Genomic DNA, 25,324 nt, shown 5'->3' on the forward strand with positions numbered 1-25,324 from the left:
GTGGCCAGACTGCCCGAGAGCCTGAGAGGGACCAGGGGATGGCTAGCTAGTTCTGAAGAAACTGGTCCACATCAACTGTCCTCATGGAAAAGCCCAGAAGCTGCCCAAACTGTAAGTTTGTAAACTGCCCAAACATGTAGTAAGTTGTGCAGCATTTTAAAGAGGACAACCCAGGTAGCAGCTGGTGCCCTCTTTCCCTGCTCCTACTGACTTGTGTGAGTCCCACTCAGGGTGGGGCCATGCCTCCAAGAGCCCCCATGCCTTGAGGTCCAGCCTCTGCACAGAGAGGTGAAAGATGTGACGAGGTCCCTGCCAGGATATGTCCTTTGGATTTGACAAAGTGACGAGGACAAAGAAGTTAACTTGCCCAAAGCCACAGGACCAATATAAATGCCTGGGCAGAAACTTAAACTCAAAGCTCAGTTGCTGACCTCACCTAGGCTCTGCAAGCCCAGAGAGGTCACTGTTGAGTGTGGGGGCCAGAAGGGAACACCTGCCAGGACACAGATGATCCCCAGAGCACAGCCGGTGTCCCAGAGAAGTTCCTAGATGGAGCGGTTCCCCTGGGGAGAACACAGAACTCACACAACCACACTCAGAACGCCCACCCCGGCTGAGGCAGAAACCCGAGCAGGTTCTAAAGTGCAGGACCCCTGACTCTGCCTCTTCACATTCAAACAGGCAGGAAGCTGGACCTTCACCAACCTAGCAGGCAGGGTCATCACAAACGATCCCCGGAGCCTGCCTCCTGAGCTGCTACCGCTGCCACACGGGCTCTAGCCGGGCTCGCGCTGTGGCGGTGCCTCGACATCAGTCGCATCTCGCCCACTGCCGGGTGCTTCCAGCGCCACTGTTTGCCTCACCCTGAGGCTCTGTCCCCTGGGCCTGTGCCCTCAACTCTACCCCTGAAGGCAAGGCACCCTGCGTCTGGGTCCCCCCAATGTCCCATAGGCCTGCGTCACCCAAACACCTGCACCCGGGGCTGTCACTCTGCCTGTGTCCCCCAGCCATGCCACTCCCCAATAGTGTCCCACCCATATCCGCCCTGATCTGTGGTCCCCAAGCCCACCACCCTCAGGCTGTTACCCTACACAGGCCTCAACACCCTGTCCCTAAATTTGTATCACATTTACCTAGGTCTCCTTGTGTCTGTGTTCCCTCAAGACTTGTGCTGGCCTGAATCTGGGCTCCAAGCAGCTTTCCCCGACACCTGTGCCACCCTGAAGGGTGTCCCCTTGAGAGCTGTGTCCCTCAGTATCTGCCCCAGGCCTGTCTCACGTGAGGATTCCCAGAAAATCTGGGTCCTGTGTCCCCACCTGTCTTCCAGCGGGGGCTCCCCAGGGCTCACTCGAGTCTCTTCATGACCCAGGTGTGTCCCCCCCAGGGTCTGCCTGTGTCTCTCCATGACCCAGCTGGGCCCCCCGGGCTGTGCCTGAGGTGCCGGGGCCAGCTCACTGTCCCTCCCACGCTCCTCCTCCCACCTGGAGCCCTGTGTCTGTCTCTGGATCGCCCTCTGTGAGAAGTGTGAGCATGCCTCTCGCCCAGCCCGCATCCATGCCTGCTGGGGACAACCCTGGACGGAGGCGTTAAGGATGGGTGTGCAGGCCCGGGCCTCCAGCCCTACCTTTGCCGCAGTAGTTCTTCCGTGCGGCATCCAGAGGCCTCACCACCTTGCCCGGTTCACCAGGGCCCGGCTGGCCCTGCTCGGTGGGTGGGCAGCCTGGCTCGCAGACGGCTTGCACCTGCTCAGCCTTCAGGGCAATGGCCTGCTCCAGGAGGCCCAGGTTCCCACGTGTCATCATGTCATACATCTCTGACTCATCAGTGACTGCAGACTTCTGGGAGCGCGAGTCTTCGTCCTTGCCATCATCAGAGCGCACCTCCACGATGACAGAGTACTCGGGCTTGGGGCTGGGAGATGCTGGGTGCCGGGGTTCCGGGGCCTTCTGGGTGGGGGCATGGGGGGCATCCTCCTGACAGATCACATCGGGAGCGGCTACTTCTTCCTCCTCTTCCTCCTCCTCCTCTTCCTCCTCCTCCTCTTCTTCCTCCTCCTCCTCTTCCTCCTCCTCCTCCTCCTCCTCCTCCTCCTCCTCCTCTTCCTCCTCCTCCTCTTCCTCCTCCTCCTCTTCCTCCTCCTCCTCCTCCTCCTCCTCCTCCTCCTCCTCCTCATTACCCGGGTTGACTTTCATCTTGCTTGACTCCTCGCTGACCATGCCCTCCCCAGACTGGGGACCCAGCTCCTGGGAGCGTTCCCTGGCGACTTCCATGACTTCCTCTGTATCCTCTGGCCGGATGAACACGTCCTTCTCCCCCTCATCACTGGTGGCCCCTTCTTCGGCCTCCTCCTGCACCAGGTGCACAACACCGGGGCCCGGCTTGGCCACCTGACCCAAATCCTCCCCAACTAGCGTCTCTACGGCAATCTGGCCCAAATTTAGGAGAGAAGTGGCGATGATCTCCTGATAACTGCTGTAGCTGCCCTTGGTGGGGCCCGTGGGGCTGCTGATGGGGTTGGATCCGAAGTGGGGCTTGACAGGGCTCCTTCCTGCACAAAATCGGAAACAAGTGTGAAGAGCACAAGAGGCAGGCTGTCCCAGCACAGCCTGGGGCTGTGGTCATTTCTGCCAGCCCCTCTGCCTGGACCTGGAGACACGGTGAACTTATTTCTGGTCCTAGATGGAGTAGTCACCGCTGTCTTTGAAGCTGAGGAACGCTCCGATACGTTTTACTAATGGTCCTCCCCTCGATGTTTACTTTCTCAAGTCAAGTAAACCTGCATCTCATAAGATGGAGCTTAAAGCACCCATCGGGTTTTTTTTAATTGCTCCATAATTAGCAAGTACTAAATGAATTTATGTTTTCAAAAGACTCAAAGTTGAACCTCTTAACTGCCATGGCTATGACGTAGCAGGTGTTCGCCACACACAGGCCCTGGAGGACGGTCGGCAGGGGTGTCCAGGGTGCAGGAGGCAGCCCTGCCGTCTGACCATTCCCAGAGGAGCCCAGCCAGGGCCGGTGCCCAGACCCCAAACTCACTCCTCTGTAAGAAAGCAGGCAAGCTAGTCCTTTCTACCTAGAGCCCTTGGGGCCACACACCGCTTGAGACACAACCGAAGACTCGGGAGGGAGGTGGGTGTAAGGACTCCCCCTGAATTGGCTCCAAAACAAAATAAAGCTCCATCTCAGACCCTGCAGGTTCAGAAGACACAGGCAGCTTTGGGGTGGGGGGTGCTGGGGGATTTGGACCTCAGGTCTCAGTCCCACCCCCAGGGTTCTGTAGTCTGCCAACGTTCTTGGGGGACATGGACACTTTTCACCAGCATTTGCCAAAGTCTGGGTGCCCCAACGAGGCTGGTGCTGCTGAGCCCCACAGGGAAGAAAGTGAAACAAGGAATCCCTTCATTTCCCCCTGCCGCTCCAGGCTTCCCTGGGCACCCCCACAGAGTCTCATCTGATGCCAAGCAGACCCCTCACTCCCACCCCCAGGCTATTCGTTCCCAGTGCCAAGTGGAGTGGGGTCTATCCCCCTCTGCTGTACATGAGACCCTCCCCCAAGCACAGACGCACAGCCCATGTCCATCTGTCCATCCATCTCTCATATGCACATAGGCACACATCCACAATCATACACACAGTGTTCGCACAGAGATGCGCCCACAGACCCCCCAAGCACCCTGTACCGGCCCCTCTCCAGGAAGCCCCAACAAATGTCAGGACAAGACCTCGCTTGTTCTCAGGAATGGCTTCCTCGGCAGCCCTTTCACTAACTCAGAGTGGGCCCCCTCCCCACTCACAGGCTGTGATTCTCCAGGGCCACACTAAGCGCCCTTTATTTCAGGGGAGAAAGAGCCACAAAGCACCTTCAGCTGGTTCAGGACGATGAATCTCCTCCTGTCCTGACATTTCAGCCTCGTCCTCCTCCAGAGTTCCTTCCGATTCATCCGAAACAGAGGCGTCCTTCACCTCAGCATCCTCACTGCCGTCGGTGTCCACACTGTAGCCCTCGTCCAGAGCCAGCTTCAGGGGGTGGGACTTCCGCTTGGACACCAGGTGCTCTGGCTGGGCACCCTCCAGCTTCCTCTTCTTGGCCAGAGGGCAGCTCTGCAAACTGGGAGGAAGGAGACCAGGCCAAGGGCCACCTTGTCAACACCCCCTGGGGGGTCCTCCCTCCGGCTCCTCCCCTCACCCTCCGCAGCCCCTTTCCCTGTTGTGAAAGTTTGTCTTTGCGTCTCATCACCAACCCAAGCCAGAAGCCCCACAGTCAAGACTGGCAGGCTGATGTGTTTAAAATTTTACATTAATTGTCCACATTAAAAACTTAGATTATTTCCTGCTTCTCTCATGAGACCTAACCTCAGCAGTCCCATCCCAACGGCACCCCCTGTTGGGAGGGGGAGGGGACTGGCCCCAGGCAGCTCTCCTTCACACCCTCTGTCGGACACAGCCCGCTTCCTCCCACCAAGCAGGTCAGCAGGGTCCCCGGGGCCCTTCCTTCTCCACCTCCAGACCCTGCACACCCTCACCCACTGAAGTCAAACTGATACCCCAGGATGACAACAGTGACAACCAGGTCATTTGGGTCACCAGTGTGTACGAGGTCTGCTCTGAGCTCTCCCTCATGGACTCATCCAGCCTTACAGCCCCCAACAGAGAGACTGCGGCATGACATGCCATGACCACACCGGCCTCAGCAGCCGCAGGTGGAAATGGAAGGTTCTAGATCTACAAAAGGGCCAGGAGTGGGGTTCCAGATCCCCAGCAGCCCAACATCTCTCCCAGGAACCCCCTTACCTTACCTGCGGTGCCTGGAGTACTTGCCCCGGATGTGTCCTGAGCCGGTGCACCCTGGGGTGGGGCAGCTGGGGGGAGACAAGCAGGACTGGTCACTCAGTGGAAGGACCCGCCCACCCCAGGCCCTCACCCTGAGGAGCAGAAGATTGTCTCCAAACAGTGCGTCTCAGAATGGCTGCTTGCAGTTTGCTAAAAATTAATGAAATAACTCACCCCATTTAAATAAACGAAGGGTTCATTACAATTTTATGAGTGTGTTTAATTAAAGATCTGTATGTACGAGACCAAGACTTCCAACATCGGCGCCTCCTAGATGGCTTCTTTTTTCTGTGGATAAGTCTTTCCCACTGCAGGCGAACTGCAGGCTTCCAAGCAGCTGGGACACAGGACCCTCTGTGGAGCCCCCAGAACCAGCACCTGAGGCTGGCCCAAGGGCAGAGCAGAAACACTGGGCTTCTCCATGGCCATCGCTGGTGCTGTGAGGCCTGCAGCCCCTGCCAGGCATGCCCTTGGCCTGGCAAAGTAAGCAAGTACCTCCAGGCAGGAACGGCTCTATGTAAATATCCAGGCCTGGCCCAAGCTACAGGCCCCCAGCTGCGACCCTCCTCCAGAACCTGCAGCCTGGTGCAGGAAGGTGAGTCTAGGAAGGCTGATGACCCAGAGACTGCCATAAGATGTGGGTGGGGGTGCCGCTGGGCCTCGTGCTTCCCCCCCAGGAGCCAGGAAATGCGGTTAAAGGTGCGGCCCCCAGGAGTTCCCCACTCTCCACTGTCATCTGTCTCCCCGCTGAACCAAACCCCAGAAAGCTCTGGAAACTTCTGATCGTGGGCACAGGGTACGCCACCCAACCCACTTCTAGAGTCAGCTCCATGCGAGGCCACGGTCCTGTGGGCCGCTGAGCACATCCACAAGCCACAGAGTGCAAGAAGCTGCCATCACCTCATTGTCCGGAATGGCCAATTGATGCCCGGAGAAACAGAGACAGCATGGAAGACCACCCAGAGGAGGGGCACCTGAGCTCCTCCCGGGAGGGGCCGTCCCCAGGTGCCCAAGACAGGAAGACCTTGTTTTTAGGTTTTAGATCTAGGAGTGGCATCACGGGGTCAGAGCTCCCCACCGCAGATCAGGCTCTCCCAGATCCGGCGAGGGAAGGACGGGGTGGGCCCCAGAAGGGGCAGGGCCCTAGACTTCTGTCTAGACACACCTGATAGTTTCTAATTTGATTGATCACGGACCTGACTGCAGAGCACTGTGGGCCCAAGTAGCCACGCAGGCCACACTTATCAACCGGTCGGGGAGAAACAGAACAGTCTGTGGAGACAGAGCCCCACCCACCCTGAGCTCACCAACAGCCCTCGGGGTAGCAAGGGGAAGCAACAGTGTCCCTGAGGCCCTCCCTGCAGCCCATGGCCACCATGGCTGATCTCAGTGCTGGTTTTCATGGGTTTAAAAGTCAGAAAGGAAAGGAGAAAGGGAAGAAGGGGAAAGGAGGAAAGGGAGGAAGTGGGGAGAGAATGGGAGACAGGGAGGGAAGACGTGCCACATTTCGTTGTGGATTTCCTTGCCAGACAGACAGGACTTAGCGCTGCCCCCAGCCTGTCTATTCTAAAATCTATGCCCCATGCTTGCTTTCACTCTCTCAAGAGCTAGCTTTGAGACTTTTCACAAAAGGTCCTTGTTATTGGGGATTTGAAGCTGAGGTCCCAATTAGCCGATTAATCACTGAGTTAATCAGGCAATTATGTGACAGCTGCCGTGGAGGCCTGCAGGCCACTGGCACTGCCCCCAAACACGTCACCAGCTCCAAGCCACACCTCCACCCGCCAGTTCAGAAGAGTCCTGGCCTCTAGCCTAAACGGAGCAGGATAGGCTGGGAGCCCACGTGTGTGGAGCAGGTGAGGGCCACTCTGGGAGGAGAGGCTGGAACCCCCACGCTCCTGCCCCCCACGCAGCAGCCAAGGGAATGTCCAACAAGGGCAACGTGAGACCTGACCAAAGCCCAGGGGCTGCAATGCCAGCAGCCTATGCCTCCCAGTTCACACAGCTTCCCCTACAAGCTTCCCCAGCGTGGCGTCGCTGAGGCCCAGAGGGTGCTCAGGGCCAGAGTGTGGAAGCAGCACCAGCTCCAGGCATCTGGAGCCTCTTGCCAGCATGTGGGATGAGGAAGACCCAGCCAAACCCTGTCCCTGAACCCCCCAGGCTCCCTGAGTGTGGCAGAGACGGAGAGATGGTCAGGAAGGCTTACAGACTGCCTACTCACAGTCAGCACTGAGCAGGGTCCGGGCCACCGCTCTGAGGTGTCTGAACATAGACAACAGGTGTCAAGGGAAGTCGAGGCCGAGGCCGAGGCCGAGGCCGAGGCCAGGAGGAGCCAGATCCCAGCTGGAGCCCCACACTCAGCTCCCGTTCCTCCAAGGGATTGGCCTCCCTCCAGCCCCCTGGAGACAGGTGGAGAACTCTGCCCCCACTCCCATCTGTCCCATAGGCAGGAGCTGACCACTGGCTCACAGGAGGCCCTCAGCTGAGGTCAGGTGGGCTGGGTGGGAACCAGGGTGCAGTGGTGACAGATGGGCAACTCTCCTGGAACCTGGAGGCGGCTCCAGAAGGGGTCCAACCGCTTCCGTCTGCAGAGGAGTTGGGTGCCCCAACTTCACACTAGCCGTCGCCTCTAGCAGAGTCACTCTGAAGTTGTGTGACGGCAGATGGGCCCAGACCAAGACACAAATGAAGTGTCTATTGGTTCTTCACTAACGTGAAGGGGAAAAACACCAGATCCATTTGCTCTCTCTTGGGCGCTCGGTGTTAACTTCAGGGCACGGAGCAGCAAAGTGGGCTCCAGAGGCAGGAGAAGGCGATGAGAGCCTCACCCACTCCTTGCCAACCTTCTGCTCTGCTCTCATCACAACAGCCGCCATGCCACTGCTCCGAGAACAAGCAGCTTCCTGGGAGCTCTGCGTGAGCTGGGGAAGAGACAGACCGAGCAGGGGATGGCAGCAAGTTCTGGGAGGCATCATTCCCTCATCCGTGTGGCGAGGCTCCCAGGTGGAGCTTCACCCTAACGCAGCCCCCCTTCCAGTGATGCTGCATGACTTCATCTAACATCACAACGTTTCTCTTCCAGGTCCCAGTGAGTTCTCTCCCTGTGCTGGCGTCTTTCGTGTACACCTCACCAGGACGGGGGTCTCTTCTGCTTAGGCAGCACAGCCGCTGCCGTGCCAGAGGGGGAAGATGTCCTGGCTTGCAGCGTTTGCCCATTCTTGTGGCACAAAGGTGCCTAGGGCGGCTGACGTGCAAATAAAGGGGTGAGAGCCACGAGGGCACCACAGATCACAACCCCACGTGTAGCTCACGGCCGGTGCACGGTTGTGAACACAGGAGTGACTGGCACCTTCCCGGCAGGACATGGGCAGTTTTTTGGCATAGACCTCTCCATTTCACTCCAAGCAGCCATTCCCCAAAACCGGAAGAATTGCCGAAGACCTTGCTGCTAGCAGACATCAATGCGTTAGTCAGTTTCCCCACTAAAAAATATAAGGGTCTCACTATCACCAAGTAAATAGGTTGAGACCACATAAAAAATGAAGGTGTTCACGCAACCCTCTCCCATGCACTGGCTGGGTCCTCTCTGAGAATATTTCAAAACAAATCTATTTTCAGAGTCATTTTTGGTTCTGCTATTGCAGAATTATGAGAGAATACCCAGCCCTTTGGATCTGCCTTTCCAACTGCCGCCATAACTTCATCTGTTGCCAAAATTAACTGCTATTACCAAACCCCAGAGCTTCCTCAGGTGCTATGCCCAGCCTCCTCCCCTTCACTGTCCTGAAGATGTCCCCACTGAACGTCACACGGCCCAGGGGAAGTGGTACCTCCTCCTGGAAACCAGCTCTCACCCTGTGCCCCTGCCCCTTTGAGCATCCATCCACTTGTCCACCCATCAGAGAGGGCACCTCCCCTCCAGCGAGCTAACCCTGTGCTCAGGGAAAGCGTGTTCTGTGCAGCTTCCATCGGCCTGGTCTGGCTGCCTTTCCACCCTCACCCTCCCACCCTGTGACCGAGGCTAGGGCTTTGAGCAGTGGAGTGTGTGATTCTGCTCTTGTGGTTGGACAAACTTTAGCCCTCTGAGCCTTGGTTTCCCCACTTCACAAACAGGACAATAATAGCACTGGGAACCGTGTCCTAAGAGCAACACTATGCTGTGCAGCTATAGCAGAGATCGCCACACACCTGGGCTCTGAGTGTGTGGCCTCCCTTTGTGCCCCTTCCTTTCTGTTACCAACTTATAGCCTCAACAGTTAGAGGGATGCTGGGACACTCTGGGGTCCTCTCCTTTCCCTGGCTGGCAAAAGCCACTCATCAACAGGTCTGGTGAAGAATAAGACAGTCCTGGGGTGCCTGGGTGGCTCAGTAAGTTGAGCGTCTGACTTTGGCTCAGGTCATGATCTCACAGTCCATGAGTTTGAGCCCCACGTTGGGCTCTGTGCTGACAGCCCAGAGCCTGGAGCCTGCTTCGGATTCTGTGTCTCCTCTCTCTGCCCCTCTGCCTCTCACGCTCTGTCTGTCTCTCTCTCAAAAATAAATAAACATTAAGAAGAATAAGGAGGAGGAGGAAGAGGAGGAGAAGACGGGGCACCTAGGTGGCTCAGTCGGTTAAGTGTCTGACTTTGGCTCAGATCACGATCTCACAGTTGGTGAGTTCATTCAAGCCCCCCAGTCGGGATCTGTGCTGACAGCTCAGAGCCTGGAGCTTGCTTCGGATTCTTTGTCTCCCTCTGTCTCCTCCCCTCCCCTGCTCATGCTCTGTCTCTCTCTGTCTCTCAAAAATAAATAAGCATTGAAAAAAAATTTTTTAATCAAAATAAATTTAGAAGAAGAAATAGAAGAAGAAGACGACGATGACAGTCCTGGCCCCAGGCTTGTGCAGTTTAGTGAGACTCTTTCCCCCTAAGAACTGAGAAGCGCTGATGCCCTGGATTGATGCAGTTACGTAGGAAGAACTGTTCCAGGCTGGTGGCAGAGAGAGCAGGGAAGGAACATCATTGACCCTCAGAAACTAGACTGTTCTGTTTGTCCCCAGCTGGGAGTCTGGAAGATCACAGAAACCCCCCCTGGGGTGTGGTTGTCACCCGTGGCCCTTGAGCATGGACAGAGCACCAAGCCGATACAGTCCTTGCCCACCGTCTCAGGGTGCGGGGGGCACTGGGGGCTCTGTGGTGTGCTCAGCACCAGAGCTGCTATTGGAAAGAGGGTGGGCTTGGAGCCCTTCCTTCCTCCAAGGATGAGCCTCTGGCAGGTGACCTCAGCTGCAGTCCAAGCCTGGCTTCAACTCACAGGAAATTTGTGAAAATTAAATGGGGCCCCTGGTGCCCACCTGACACACTGGGACCCTCAACAACATCACTTCCCTTTCTTCTCTCATGTTTGAGCCAGAACACATTGACACTACCCCTCCTCAGAAAAGGTGGGGAGAACTAGGGGCTGATTTTCTTGGTTGGTTGCAGGACGTCATCAGCGCTGTCTGAGCAAAACAGCACTGAGGGCTGGCACCAGAAGAGCCCAGGCCCACAGAGTCGCAAGTCCAAAGGATGTGTGGGTGGTGCTGGGGGAGCAGTCCTTACACACAAGCACTGGGGCGGCTTTCTCTCTGGCCTCCCCCACCCCCACCCCCCACAGCCCCAGGAGCCGAGCCCAGGACAGAAGCAAGCAGGTGAGGGCAAGTCGACCTCTGGGGAGGAGAGCCTGGCCCCTCTGCCCTGACCCAGCAAATCTCCGCAGTAGGCTGTCCTCCCTTCCTCCTCAGGGTGCTCATGCCTTGTGAGACGTGACCTAGAATCTGGAAAGTCACAGGGCTAAGCCATTACAAGATCACCAACACACAAAAACACTGTCTGCATCTAGAGTCAACGGAAAACTTGGGACCTGGACAGCCAGCTTCCTCAACTCTGGCCAAACCACCAGACACAGAAGCATTTGTGAGAGCCCACTAACACAGCACCTTGTTGCTGGCTGGGGACCGTGGGGACTACCAGGGCCTGGTGGTGACCAGATGCGAGCGTATCTGTGCCCCTGTGTCGAGGCTGGCTGCATGGTAGGGCCAGGACAGAGGTGGAGGGAGGGCCGAGAAAGGTGAAGACAGCTGGACTCATGGCGAGGAGGAAAGGGGTCCAGGGGTGTGCTTGGTCAGTCCAAAGTGCCCAGTGTGGGACATTTTGGGTGTTCGGGGTCACAGGCATGCGCAATGCTGGGAGCTAGCAGAAAGCCTTTCTTACCTGAGGTCGGCACCTGTGGGCTCTGGGGGCACTGGGTGAGAGAAAGAGAGAAACAGGGAAACACATGTGGGAGTCCGAATTGAAAAGGCACATCGCCCTCATGGCACAAATGGAATAAAAAGCGGAGGCAATCCCAGTGAGAATGGAACCCCGTCCTTTCCTGACCTCCTGGTATGTCCTGCAGGGTCCAGTGGAGCGAGCTGCCACCTCTAACCTGATGCTGTGCCAGACTCTCCCCACGAGAGGCTGGTAGTTTTGCAGACTGGGTCAGACGCCCCACCTAATACAGGCTCTCTGGGCCCTCGGGGCCAGGATGGTTTCCCTTTCTCTAATTGCAGCTAGAAGTCAGCTTCCAGCAGGAAACTTGACCCAGCAGATAAAGCTGGACAGAGAGAACAGATGGGCTGAGCGGCTGGTCCCTCAATGATGTAGGCCACCGGGGGCAACATGCACCAGGGTCCAACTGGCCAGCTCACCTGAGAAGCTCAGTGTTCTAGCCCCTCCGTGAAGGCCACCCACGCACGGGGACACGCAGCCCTGGCCAGTGTGTGCTCATGGAGTCAGGGAGGTGAGGTTGGCCAAGGGTTCAGCAGGGCCTTGGCTCCCTGTCTCCCCACCCCACTGCCAGTTAAATCTGACAACTGCCCATGGCCATCCAGCACCAAGACTGACGTCCTGGGAGGCAAGGAGGCTGGTGACGGGAGCCTGGCAGCATCTCAGTTCCAAACAGAAAGGTCTGCTGGGCGAGCTCTGCTTTCCCCACTCTGTGGGACTGCCTGCCTCCTCACCTCCACCCCAGGCAGCTTTGTCTGGGCCCCACAGCAGCCCTCCTAGGCACCTTGAGGCTGAAGAGGCCTGAAGCCACCAGACCCATGGACCCCAACTGCCCAGCGTAAGGGGAGGAGCATCCCAGGGCCTGGTCATCACTGTGGGGTTCTGTTTTCCTGAAGAAAGTGACATTTACTGCTTTAGGGCCTGGGACTCACAGCCAGACCCAGCTGGGAGGGGACGGCACTCACCTCGGAGGGCCTTGGATCGCGTACGAGCCCGCTTATCCTCATGTTCTAAGCTCATCTGCAAGCAAAAACAACTGTGATGTTAACCGAAACCCAGCACAGAACCACCCCTCGAGGGCCACACTGGACCTCCAGCCGTTTTCTGGCTCAAGTTTTACTGGTGAAGGTGAATCTGTGACACAGAAAGACAAGGAGTGAGCTCCGAGGAGGGGGAGGCCTGAGACCAGGAGCAACAGGTACAGGGGAGGTGCTTCAGGACAGAGACCACCAGTCAAGGGCGGGGGGGGGTGTCCCTTGCCTCCTGCTCCCAGCCCTCCCACTGCCCCACACACACCCGAGCAGGAACCTCAGGCAGGAGCCCTACCCCACCCACCAGCTCTTCACAAATGTTAGGGTCTCATAGAATATGGCCTCCTGGCAAGGCTGAGGGTTCCACCCAGCACTCACTGGGGGTGGCAGGTGCTAAGGCACCATGGCAGGTCACCCACTGGGCCCCAGAGCCCGGCTTCCCACAGGAGTGAGTGCCTTACCACACTGGGATCATCCTCTTAGATACAGGTGGCTGGGACTAGAACAGGCCTTCACAAAGTGTCCAGAAATGAATGACTTCGATTTTTACTGTGCCGTCCCAGGGAGAGCCCAAGGACAGGCAGCCTGAGCAGACCTTCCCTAACGTGAGACGGGACACTCAATGAGTGTGTGCTCCTATGCTCGATGAGTGTGTGCTCCTACACTCCATGAGCGTGTGTTCTGAGAGGTACAGGGGCCACCAAGGCACCACCACCCTGGGGAAACGAAATGCAAGTTATGACACCACTGTAAATGTTCTAATAGTCATGTTATAAATGTAAAAGGAAACATGAAGCAGATTTTAATAGTAAACTTTACTTAGCCTAACCTATCCAAAACATCATTTCAACAGTAATCAGTATAAAAAATTATGAATTGGATTCTGTTTTATGCTAACTCTGAGAAACCCGGCATGTCTCCTGGATTCACAGCACATCTCAGTGTCCCCGGCCACATGCTAAGTGCCCGTGGCCACTGTACCATATAGCCCAGCTTTAGAGGTGGGAACCAGTCTCAGGTGAAAGCCGGTTAAAAACAGGAATGCAGGCCAAGGGGCCATCTGGACAGGACCCACAGTCCACCCTCCCAGGGATGTCCCTTCTCCCAGGAGAGGGTGAGTAGAGCTTCCCAAGGGGCATGGGGCACCCCACACAGTGGAGAACCCCTCATATCCTCTGGCCACCCCACACGAGCCCATCAGTATACCCCACATTCCCTGCCCCCTGCTAACTTCCAAGGGGAACACTGCCTGTGTAGTCCCATGAGGGAGTCGAGGGAGAGCCTACAGGAGGGTGAAGCCTGGGGACAAAGGCCACAGAGAGGCTTGAGGTGGGGGACGCCCCCAGGGGCTACAGGTCATCACCTAGGATCTTGGACCTATGTCACCCAGACAAATCTGGGCAGATATGTAATGAAGAGGTAGGAGATGGGTGGACCCCTGAAACATTCCTTGTCTCCAAGGGAGAGAGGCCCGGTGGGGAGGGACCTCCGCCTGGCAGGATGAACCCCAGGCACCCCAGGAGCCCCAGGAGGCTCCAGGAGAGCCAGGGCCCACAGGGCTCACCACCTGTCCCAGGCCGCAGCCGAGGTCGTCAAAGGGAAAGCCAGACAGTGGGAAGAGAAGCAGGAGAAAGCAAGGAAGGGCTACAAAAGTGGGGCTGTAGGGCCTAAAGACCTGCAAGGGACAAGTGCTGAGGTACCACCCTCCAAGGAAGAGAAGGAATCCCCCCAAGAGGTAAGACAAAATTCGCAAAGTGAACCTCCCCCCCGCCCGGTGGCACTAACATGCAGTGATTTATGTGATTTGTTAAGGAAGAAAAATCAAAACCTGGGGTAATTTATGCAACCTGTCGACCCCAGGCTGCAGAGCCACGGTGCCATGAGCTCTGCGTTTATTACAGCCTTCCAAAAGCTTGGAAGACAATTACTATAATCTCTATTTTTAAAGCAGAGGTTCCCCGTGGACCAATGACTCATATTTAAAGTGAAGAGAGGAGCAGGTGTCAAAGGGACTTCATTACATTTATGAGCCTTCAAATGTCATCTGCACTGAGCCCGAGCGCAATGCCTTCCGATGTAGGCCGCACAATGGAGCTAATGCGTCTGATTGCCGGGCGCCTGCTTTCAGCTGAAATGCAATCTACAGCTCTTTTTTTTTTTTTTTTTTTTTTGTCAGTTTTCCCAAGGAAATTGGCAATCATTCTGCTAGGTTAAAGCGTGCCTTGGCAATTTGGATTTCCTGCAGATAAATTATTCAAAGAGCAGAGAATAGAGAGAGTTGCAGGGATGCGTAATGGGCGCTGCTTGCAAACTGCGAGCTCCCATTGATGAAGCTAACAGCTGTGGCATTCATTTTGCTGAGCACCTTTCCATTTGCAATTTATCTGCATCAAACGGTCAATAAGTGAGAAGTTCTCTTCGGTGCATGTAGCTTTGATTTTAAAAGGGGGAAAAAAACTCAACCACAGGAAGAAAAATGGGTTAGCTCTTTAATATGAGGATGAATCTGTGAGACCCGATGACGTGGGACATCAACAACGAAGCAGGGAGACTTTGATTTCTGAGCCGTTTGAAACTAGCAGTGGTGGCTGCCTCGGAAGCATCTGGGCAAAGCTGTGATAAAACCAGCTCCACTTGATTTACGATTTACGTTGTTTTCCTTCCTGGAGAACTGAAAGCACTTCAGAGGTGGGTTCTCCTCTGGCCTCACGCCCTGTGTTGTAGACGGAGAACTGATGCCCATACAGCCCAGCACCGCCAAGGCTTGTGCTGCTTGGCTTACTGGCAGCCCCCCAGGGCCCTCTGTCCCTCGTCACACAAAGACAGGCCACTCACTGGTGCAAAGACAATGAGACACTTCCCAGTGGTTCACTGATTTATTTTTAAAAACCATTTGTTCCAAGCACAAGCCAATCAAGTCCCTATTTTTGTACAGCCCAGAAATAACTGAATGGCCTCTCACCTGGAGGGTGAGAAGGTCCCCTTGTCACAGCCAAGCCAACCTCAATCCCCGCTCTCACTGTGGGGCAGTGATCTCTCTCAAGAACATTGTCTGCGCTGTTTCCATAAGCCAACTTCATTCTGCCACCAGGAGCATGTCTAACAGCTTCCCTGTGCCCCTTAAACCATCATTCCACTCTAATAAATATTTCAGTAGTTCCATCTTCAATAGGAAAACTATGGGAGGAGAATAATTTACAAATGCAAATACATCCTGTTTTGCCACATCCATTAACCAAAGAGAATTGTCTCTTCACCCTTCCTTTTAACTTGCTTTGTTAGTACCATATAATGGGTCTCATTCAAGAAGGTGTTACTATTTTGTTCTGTAATGTATTTTTTTGTAAAGTCAAGATTAATCAGGTATGCTCTTTTTAAATACCAATGGTTCTCACAACACCATGCTACAAAGACCAGCCCCTTTTAAGACCTATCTGCATTGCCAAAACTGAGTTCCTTAAGTTGGACATTTATCAACTTGGGAACCAAAAAAGCAAATGCAGTAATTATGCAGCCTTGAAACCCATGGGTTTGTCTGGATTCTTAGGCTGTGGTTGTCAGAAATGCACTCAGAACCCAGACGCACAGCCAGTCACAAAGCAGAGAGAGCAGACTCTCAATGTCCAAGAACATCCAGTCATAGACTGTTCACGAGGTGTGCAATGACGCTTAACAGACTTCGTGCCGATCTTCTCCTTTACCCTCAGAGATCAGGTCTGCCCCACCCTCACCCCCACATTCAGGAGCATCCGTGGTGGTCTTGAAGGGGTGCCCCTCCCTCTTCTCTCTCATACATCCTTCCTCTCCCTCTCTTCTTCTCTTTCTCTCTCTCTCAGTTCTTCTTGGCTCTTCCCACGCATTCACAACTCCAGCCTCCTTCCTCTCCACCCTATGCCATATCCCTGCCCTTCTGCATGGATGGCTAAGGGCCAAAGAACAGAATTCATGCTGAAGCTTTCCTGCCGCACCCCCCCCCCAGCCCCTGTAGGAGGAGAGCCAGCCTCAGCACCCAGGTGGCAGAGTAGAGCTCAAGAGGGAGGGAACTGCTTAGACTTGGGAGCCTGGGTGGGAGTGAGGAGGCTCAATGAATCAGTGAAGACCTGAGGGTCTTAGGGATGATAGCTTCAGGGTGGGAGGTACTCCAGTCTTGGGAAGCAGGAAGCATCCCTGGGTGGCCTCTCAACAGTCAGGCCTGCACCTCCATTTTCCCACCCTTTCCCCCTCACTCTCCATTCTGTGCCTTGTCGTTTCCCTCATGGCCCTCACTTCAGTCTGAAATAAGCTCATTCATTCATGCTTTCAAGGCCATTGCCTCTCCTATACAGAGCCAGGTACCATGGCTTCATTCACTGTTCGGCACATATTATGTAAGGACAGACAGACAGGTGAAAAGATGAACGACAATAGTTGGAAACATGTCTGAGATCCCGGAACTGCAAAATGTGGCCAGGAGCAGTTGGAAGGGGCTGAATAGGGACCAGACCCTGAAGCTGGGTGGGGTCCAGACCCCCTGAGACCACTGGGGACATTCATCCCACCCCTGGCCTGGAGGGAGAGACAGGCTAGTGTTCATTTTGTTTAGAATGTGTTCCAACAGCTAGCAAAGCTGGAAAATTAGACTGGACTTGGGACAATTTTTTAAATCCACAAGATTATATGGATTATAGTGTCTCTGTGGGAGGATTTTGGTGTTTTCCCTGCTGGAAGACCTAGACAAAGAGAGGGGAGCACTCACTGACTCCCAGGAGACCACAGGCAAACCTGCCTGGAAGGAAGGGGTGACATGGGATGCGGAGGGCAGAGGGACATAACAGGGGCGTGTCAGGGAACTGGCTGTCACCTACCATATTGGCTCCAACAGCATCTGCCAGTGTCCCCTTTCCCCAGGGGAGGGAAGGGGGGGCAATATGGGCTGTTTTATTCTCTCAATTGTGCACAGCCAAGGGCAATGTCAACCCAACTCACACATCACCACTGTGAAGCCCTTCCAGCAGATCCATGTACCTAACACTGAGATGAAGCTTCACTGAAGGATTTGGGAGCAGCATTAAAGTGTCTTCCTTGCTCCTTCTCCCCATCAAGCTTTCCAATAGAATCCTCCAGAACCCCCAGTGCCAGTCCCATATGCTGCTGCCTACCTGCACAATCTTCCTGGCTTCCTGTTCTTTTGAGCACATACCTGTATGACAGATCAAGAGTCAGCCCGAAGAGCAGCTTTCTTCTTCAAAGGTGTACAGGTTCTACTACCTCAGGAACCCTCTGCACACATTCTGCTTTCCATTCTCTGATATGTGAGGCTAAATCACATGCCCACACCCCTGCTCCCCACCATGGCTACCACAGCACCCTTGGTTCCTTGAAATTATAGTTCTGTCGCCTCTTTGGGGGTGTCCAAATGCATGTCTGAAATTCTCCTGACATCCACCCATTGTTCGACCTACTGGCAGCTGAATAGAGCAGACTTTGCCTTGGTTTGTAGAAAGGATAACCCATGGAGCATTATCTAGCACATGTCTTGGGAGGGGTTCTCCTAACATCTCTGGGCAGGGAATTGTGGCTCACTCCAACCCCAAATTAAAAATTGTATGCAAACAGGGGTGCCTGAGTGGTTCACTTGGTTAAGCATCCTACTTCAACTCAGGTCATGATCTCATGGTTCGTGAGTTCAAGCCCCTTGTCGGGATCTGTGCTGACAGCTCAGAGCCTGAACCCTGCTTCGGATTCTGAGTCCTCCTCTCTCTCTGCCCCTCCCCCACTTGCACTCTGTCTCTCTCTGTCTCTCAAAAATAAATAAGCATTTAAAATTTTTTTAATTATATGCAGACAAAGAAACAAAAAATAGACTCTTAACTATGGAGAGCAAACTGGTAGTTACCAAAGGGGAGGTGCATTGGGGGGAGGGGGAGAATGGGTGAAATAGGTGAAGAAGATTAAAAGTACACTTATCATGATGAGCACTGAGTACCACATAGAATTGTTGAATCACTGCATTGTACACCTTAAATATAACACCGTATGTTAACTGTACTGGAAATTAAAAATAACTAAATAAATAAATTTTTAGAAAATTATAATTATATAGTAGACACTCTGATAAAGCAGCCATGTCTGGGTCCAACTGTTTAAAACTCCAACATAGGGGCTTCTAGGTGGCTCAGCTGGTTAAGCGTCCAATTTCTGCTCAGGTCGTGATCTCGCAGTTTGTGGGTTCGAGCCCTGTGTTGGAGTCTGTGCTGACAGCTCAGAGCTCGGAGACTGCTTTGGATTCTCTGCCTCCCTCTCTTTGCCCCACCCCTGCTTGTGCTCTCTTGCTCTTTCTCTCTCTCAAATATAAATAAGTAAACATTAAAAAAAGAAAAAGCTCCAACACAAATGGAATATCTACCTACCCAAGTGTAGGAATCTAGTAACATCCAGTGAAGCAGGCCAGAAAGGCCATGCCCAGTGGCACCTCCCTCCCTTGTCAGGAGGAAGGGCTGCTAAGCGTCCATGCAATCAGCCTTCTCCTGGATTCATACCTGGAGTCCTCCATTCAATATTATGTGATTGGGGCCCAAATGTTTCATTCTTGAAGGTCAGAAGGAAGTTTAAGTACCTACCATCAACACCTATTCCTTTTCTCCTTAAGTTAAAAAATAAAAATAAAGAGCTCAACGCCCAGCACCTTCCCCAAACCCACAACCACCTAATCTTTTCTAACAGCCCCTTCACAGCCCATCTCTGAGCTGTCCACATGCCTGGTGCTGAAGCCAGAGGCACACAGCAAACCAAGCCATGAGTACCCACCCACTCACACAGGACTCCTCTGCTCCCACCACCCTCCAGGAACTGAGGCTCCACCACCCCACCCCCACCATGTAAAGCCATGTAAAGCCAGTCCCCACTTGCTGTGTGGCACTCTGCTCTCCCATGGCCTCCACTGCTCCCATGCTTTGGTCTCCCCAGCCTCCTCAGTCAGCACATACCACCCTACAGTCCTTCTGGAAATCCGCTCTGTCAAAGGAACATCCTCCCTCCTTGTCCGGCATCTTAGCTTCTCTGCTCAGAACAGTAATTCAGGCCCAAACTAGAAGTAAGACTCTCTAATGGGGCAGTTGTGAAACAGCCAGTGTTGCCAGGAAAGCCTGAGCAGGGGCCACCAGGCTGCTCACAGCAAGTCCTAACACCCTCTGCACTTGTCAGCTGGAGCCGCAGGGGGACAGCAACCTTCCTATCTGTCCCTTACACAGATCCCACAATTGTAGATACATGTTTTCCAGAGCCCCTGGCCTCACATCAAATAACTTTGTCAGTCACAATATCTCTGTTTGAATGGTCAGCGCTGGAAAGGGGCAAATGAAGAAGGCAAATTTAAGGTGGAAAAAAAAAACAAGATAAGTAACAGTTTAATGTGATACTTTAAAACATCAAAACATCAAAATACATGATGTAAAAAATACTAAAAATGTGAAGAAAGATAGGATCAGCATTTACTGACTTTTCCTTTTGCCTCAGGCTCCAACATGGCTCAGCATAGCAGTGATAACCCTACAGGAATAATAGCGGGAGTGGAGGTACTTAACAGGGTGCTACAAGAGACCCATTAGAACATATATTCTAGTCACCACATTCAAAGCAAAAGTGTTGGGTTTTAAGAGCAAACTACAAGCACCCTCAAGTGAAGTAGCCACCTAAAACTTTGTAGCCCTTCCAGACTACTCCCTGGGCCATCACATCTGGGTGGCCATGGCCTGCATCATGGCTTGGATCTTTGTTGGGGACCATCTCCATGTCAGGAAAATGAGAGACCAGAATCTGAGGTCTGGGAAGGAATGCCCACAAGCCTGTTGTCACTTTTACTTCCATCTCTGAGGGTCACCAGATCTTGGAAATCCAGCTTCATCCAGAGTATGTCATGGGAAGTTCTGGAATTGGAGGCTTGGTGTGGCTGTAGGCATATGGGATACCCTGGGTTGGGAGCATCCCTGGGGAGGCAGGGACCCTGAGTCACCTCCATCACTGAGTTCTAGGAAGGTATGAGAAGGGCATGTACCATCTACCTCCACTTGGGAAGATGGAAATAAACATGATCAACATACCAAGGAGAAAGTCTACCAAGGATTCTCAGCCTACCTGGGCAACAGCTATGGACGCAGCCCAGGTATGACCAGATCCAGAGCAGGGACCTGGCCAGAGGTGACAGTCTGTTGTCATATTTTAGTTTTACTCTGTTCAGTCATTTTTCTTCCTTTAATTTTACAGTGACCAGATCACTGATGGTCCTAGCCCCCACTTACCCTCTCTCTAGACTGATGTGACCAGACTGAAAGTCACTTCCATGCCCGGAAATGAGAAGGACCCCTGCCCAGACCTGGGGGTGGGGGTGGGGGGGAGGTGTGGCAGGGCAGGGGCTGCCCTCCAGGCGCCTCACCTTGCTGCGTCTGCCCAGGAGGAGCCTCGAGGTCTTGCAGTTGCTGGCTTTGTCTCCTTGTGTCCACCTCTGACTCAGCAGCTCACCCCGGAACTCATTTTCTGAGGGTCAGAAAAAGAAAACCTAATGAAGGCAGCTGTGCCAGCTCAAGGGGAGAAAAGGGAAAACCTGGACTACTCTTTTCCAAAGCATTAATGTAAACCTTCTTTTCTGGAATCCATCAGAAAGACACACAATGTCACGGCCCCGTGGCTGTTCCAGGGACAAGGGACAGGAGCTCTCTGAAGAAAACTGGTCTATGATTGGGATGCTCAGAGGCTCCTAGCACCCTACATTCCTGCACCATCTTCCTGGAACCTGCCTCCAGTGGGTGTGGTTTCCATGAGCAGCCACTCCAACCAGGGGGCTGGTGCAAGTCCAACACTTTGCCTGCTTTGCCTTCCCTCTGCCCTGGTCCTCGCCATCTTTCCTCTCCTTTCTGCCTCTCTCCAGGGCAATGTCTCCAGTCGACATTTAATTTCTCACATAAATTCATGTGTCTAAGCAGAGGCTGAAGGCATCAGCTGGACATGACAAAGAAATGCCTATTCCCTGCATGGCACTCCCTGTTTCCATGACAACTAGCTTTCTACAACTGCAGCTTTTCAAAGGAAGGTCATTAAGTAACCAACAATAAAAACAGGAAATGAGTATTTCTGCATTCTGCTCTCTGCTTCTCTCTAGAAGTAAGTTTGGATTCTGCTGAAGGTAGGTCAGCACAGTGCTGTCATGCCCGTTATCTTTTCTCCCCTCACGAGCGCACTCCAAATGCTGTTTTTCTAAAATTCCACCACTCCTGCCCCAGACAGCCCTGTGGCTCCAGCCAGAGCATCCTCTTGTCTGAAAATGTCTCCATCCCATTAAAGGGCCTCCTGTGACCTCAAGGAGCACAGACACAGAGGGAAGCAGATTGGTTGTCAAGGAGACAGCCTAATGCAAGGTCTTCAAAGGAATGAGTAAAACCACCAGGATTTGACCCCTACTGTGTGCACCTACTGTGTGCCTGCCCCTCACTAAGCTTTGAGTCACCTGCAGGGGACCCTGCGAGGACTGGCCTTGACCAGGGAAGTGTGAGCAGTAAGGCTCTTCCTGGGGCCAGGAGGGTGCCCAGCAGTCATGAGCACACTCTGAAGTGGGGCCAGGCCACCCGCGGGGTATTCACATTCCCAAACCTATGCTGGGGGGGGGGGGGATTGCCCTGAACTCACAAAGAGGATGCCGCAAACAAACAGGTGAGGGTGGAGGAGGAAGCATCCCCAGGGGGTGGAAGAGAGGAAATTTAGGAGGCAATCAAGAATCACCTGTCACACTTTAGTTGCATCTCTGGTGGCAGTGGAAGCTGGAAGACCCCAGGTCGCAAAGTAGGTGGGGTTCACTTTATACACATACCTCCCAGGAGAGAAGACACTGCAGAACCCTGCACACGGGGCTGATCTGCAAGGCTCAAGTGGAATTTCTTGTCACGATAACATATGTAAAAATATGAGGTAACTGGGGCATGTCTCACTGACAGCTGGAGGAAAGGACATAAGATCCTAAGATCTTGGCAGAAGCAGGATTGTTCTCTGCTCCTCATATCCCAGCAGGGTACCTGAGAAGCTGAGCAGGGCCAAGCTCTTTCTGCCCTAGGTCTCTCCTGCTTCCCAGGGAAGCCCAGCCAAGATGAACTGCAAGTCTCTGTGAAGGGGCCTCTAGTTTTCTCTGTGATACTCTCACCTGCCCCTGGGGGTCTGGAAGTAGAGACCCATGGAATTCTCTGCAGCCACGCATCAGCTCAGGCAAAGTACTTGGGGTCTTCAGAACATCTGCTCCAGCATCACCACCTCTAAACATCCACTCCTGCCTCCTCTGGGCAAGAGAGCCAAACAGCATCCTAGTGATGCATTTAGCCCACACCCACAGGACACAGAGCCAAGTAAAGCAAGACGTACACACCCCAAGGTCAGAACTTCATTTACCAGGACCCACCTTTACCTTGACGCAATTCCTTCCTTTTCCTGGGGAATTTTTGGCAGCAAACTATTGTCACTATTAGAAGCCCCGTAAAGTATGGCAGTGCTTCTCCTTTGCTGGGCAACGGCCACAGGCCCTCTTTGTCCCCTTTGTCCCCTGCTGGGGGCTGTGTGTAGTTGGGCCCTACCACAGACAAGACCCCTCCTGTCTGGACACACTGAACAACCAGCTCCCCAGCTTGCACAGAAGCAGCACATGGAACCCCCAACACGAGACAACTGCAGAGTCTCCAAGCCAGAGGAAGGCCCTGCACAGAGACACAGGGGTCCCATCAGGATGCCCCTTCTAGAAGTCATGCTGCCAGTGGACACTCAGAAGGCGGCGGGGATGGACGGGGACCTGCTCCACACCTGACCTGCAAGCCACCTTCTTCACCTGCACATGAAGCAGAGGGAAGAAGCGTTAGGGGATTTAGAGCACGTGCAGAAAGTGGCCCCTCGGCATCTGGCACGTAGTGAATGCATGAGAATATCACCTCCTTTATTACCAGGAACTGCAAGTGAGGAAGACATTCTCCTCAAGACGGGTGCTTTCTTTGGGTTCTTGGGTCTCTAATGAGGTCTTCTGAAACCTTACTCATAGACACAGATGACAAACAAGCCGATTAGGAGCAGGTGGCAAGGACAGTGTCACTGGCCAGGACCCATCTTTGGGACCTGGCACTGTGCCCCCTGCCCGCTCTGTATTGCCCCAACATCTATCTCTACAGAGTCCCCAAACTCACTTTTATGGGACTCTGGCAGACAGATAAGCTCAGGAAAGTAACACGGCCTGTTAGCAGATACATCTGGGTCCTCAGGGAAGAAAATCTCTTGACCCATCAGTTGTCCTCTCCTTCTACTAGGCTAGAGCCATGACCCAGGCGACAGCCAGGTCTATCCCTCTACTAATGACACCCACCCACCCCAACTCAGAACACTGCAGACCTGCAGCCAGCCCAGCCAGGCCCCTGAAAAGGCAGCAGGAAACCTTAGAGCCAGAGCACATTCTCCTTCCCACAGCTGGGGACACCCCCAGGTGGCCCATCTAGGAACCCACAGATGGCATCCACTTCTCCTTCCAGATGCTGGTGTTCTGTGCCCACTTCCAACCCCACAGACTCCTGGAGGGAGGATATGTCCTCCTAGAGGCTTCCTGGACTACTCTCCCTCTAGTCCTGCCAAACCACTGACAGCCTGACACCTTCCTCAGTTCAAACCCTCCCTCACCCACCCCAAAATAAGAACAGATGACAAGAAGCCTGAGCAAAGGGTCAAGTGGTAATTGCAAAAAGCCTAGATGTGTTCAGAGTCTTCACATTAGGTTTTGTGTCTGGTAAACCACAGGCAGCCTTTGGAGCCAGAAGCTGTTCCTACCTGCCCCTCACCCAGCAGGTAAAGAGGGAAGTGTCTTCACATGGAGACAACCCACATCTGGCCTCTCCCATGTCCCCCCACCCCCACGGACACAAACTCGTCAGAGATTCTCACTGTTTAGTGGGATATGTCAGCCCCTCATGACAGCCCTTCTCTGTCCCCTCTCCATCCCCAACATAGGAAGGGAGGCCTTGCATCCCAGCTGAGCCAATCTCTCCATCTGGGCTTGATATCCTCTCCTTCCCACTACTGATTAAAGGGTCCCTAGAGTATCAACCATGTCCCATATTCCTCTTGAATATTTGATCACTCCCTCTAACCTGGACCCTTCCTGGGCCTTTTCAACCTTTCAGAAGCTTGAGGTATCCATGTTTAAAGAACATAATCTGTCTGGACTCCACACCCCAGCCCCACTACCTCTGCATCCCCACCCCCTTCACAACCACGTTTCTTAAGGAACTCAAATTTGCTGAATTTATTCCCCACTCTCCACTCCAATTGTCCTCCACCTACAGCAAGTGGAGGGTCACCACTAATGTCTATGCCACATCCCCATTGTCCTGCACATCCCTCCCTCCTTGACCCGTGAGTGCTCCCCACTTCGCCCTGTATCCCAAGCTTCTATTCCATCACCGTAAAGGTTCTTGCTGCTCCACTCACTGGCCCATCTGCCATGCCATGGACTCCTCTTCCAACCCCATCCCTGCTCATAACACCTTCTCACAGGACTCAAGCTTTTCCTTCCCCAGTCTCAGTAATCAGCTCCTTGAGCACAATCACTGGGGATCATCCTGGGTCCCAAATCCTGCCACTGCTATTTACTGAATCTTGCCAGAATCTGACCATTTTTCACCTCTCCAGCTGTTTTGTTTTGGTGGCAAATGCGGACAAACTGATTGAAAATTCATATGGCAATTCAAGGAACATAGAGTAACCAAAACAATGAAATTGAACCCCTCTCACACCATACACAAAAATTAACACACAATGAGTCACAGATCTAGATCTAAATGTAAAAGCTAAAACTCTTGCCTAACATTATAGTAAATCTTCCTGACTTTGGGTTCGGCAGTGGTTTCTCAGATGCAACACAAAAGCATGCAATAAAAGAAAAAATGGGTAAGTCATACTTCATCAAAGTTTAAACTTTTGCATGTCAAACAATACCATCAATAAGGTGAGAAGACAACCCATAGACTCTATAATCATGTATCTGATAAGAGACTTCATTCAGAATACATAAAGAGCTCTTAAATTTTCATAATAAGACAAATAACACACTTTAAAAATGGGCAAATTATCTGAATAGACATTTTTCCAAAAACAACATATAAATGGCCAATATGCACATGAAAAGAT

General features: G+C 53.4%; 1 protein-coding gene across 1 annotated transcript in view; it reads right to left on the reverse strand.

The window, feature by feature from the left end:
• The window catches only part of MYT1 (myelin transcription factor 1), a 38,845-nt gene extending 26,708 nt beyond the window's left edge, over positions 1–12,137 (reverse strand). The window contains exons 1-5 of the mRNA XM_042979864.1: positions 12,083–12,137; positions 11,064–11,094; positions 4,800–4,862; positions 3,864–4,111; positions 1,625–2,548 (exon numbers count right to left, since the gene is read on the reverse strand). Coding sequence (XP_042835798.1) covers positions 1,625–2,548; positions 3,864–4,111; positions 4,800–4,862; positions 11,064–11,094; positions 12,083–12,137 — 1,321 coding nt within the window. The remainder of the gene's footprint in view (positions 1–1,624; positions 2,549–3,863; positions 4,112–4,799; positions 4,863–11,063; positions 11,095–12,082) is intronic.
• Positions 12,138–25,324: the final 13,187 nt, after the last annotated feature.

This window comes from Panthera tigris, chromosome A3, assembly GCF_018350195.1.
Source record: "Panthera tigris isolate Pti1 chromosome A3, P.tigris_Pti1_mat1.1, whole genome shotgun sequence".
NCBI lineage: Eukaryota > Metazoa > Chordata > Mammalia > Carnivora > Felidae > Panthera > Panthera tigris.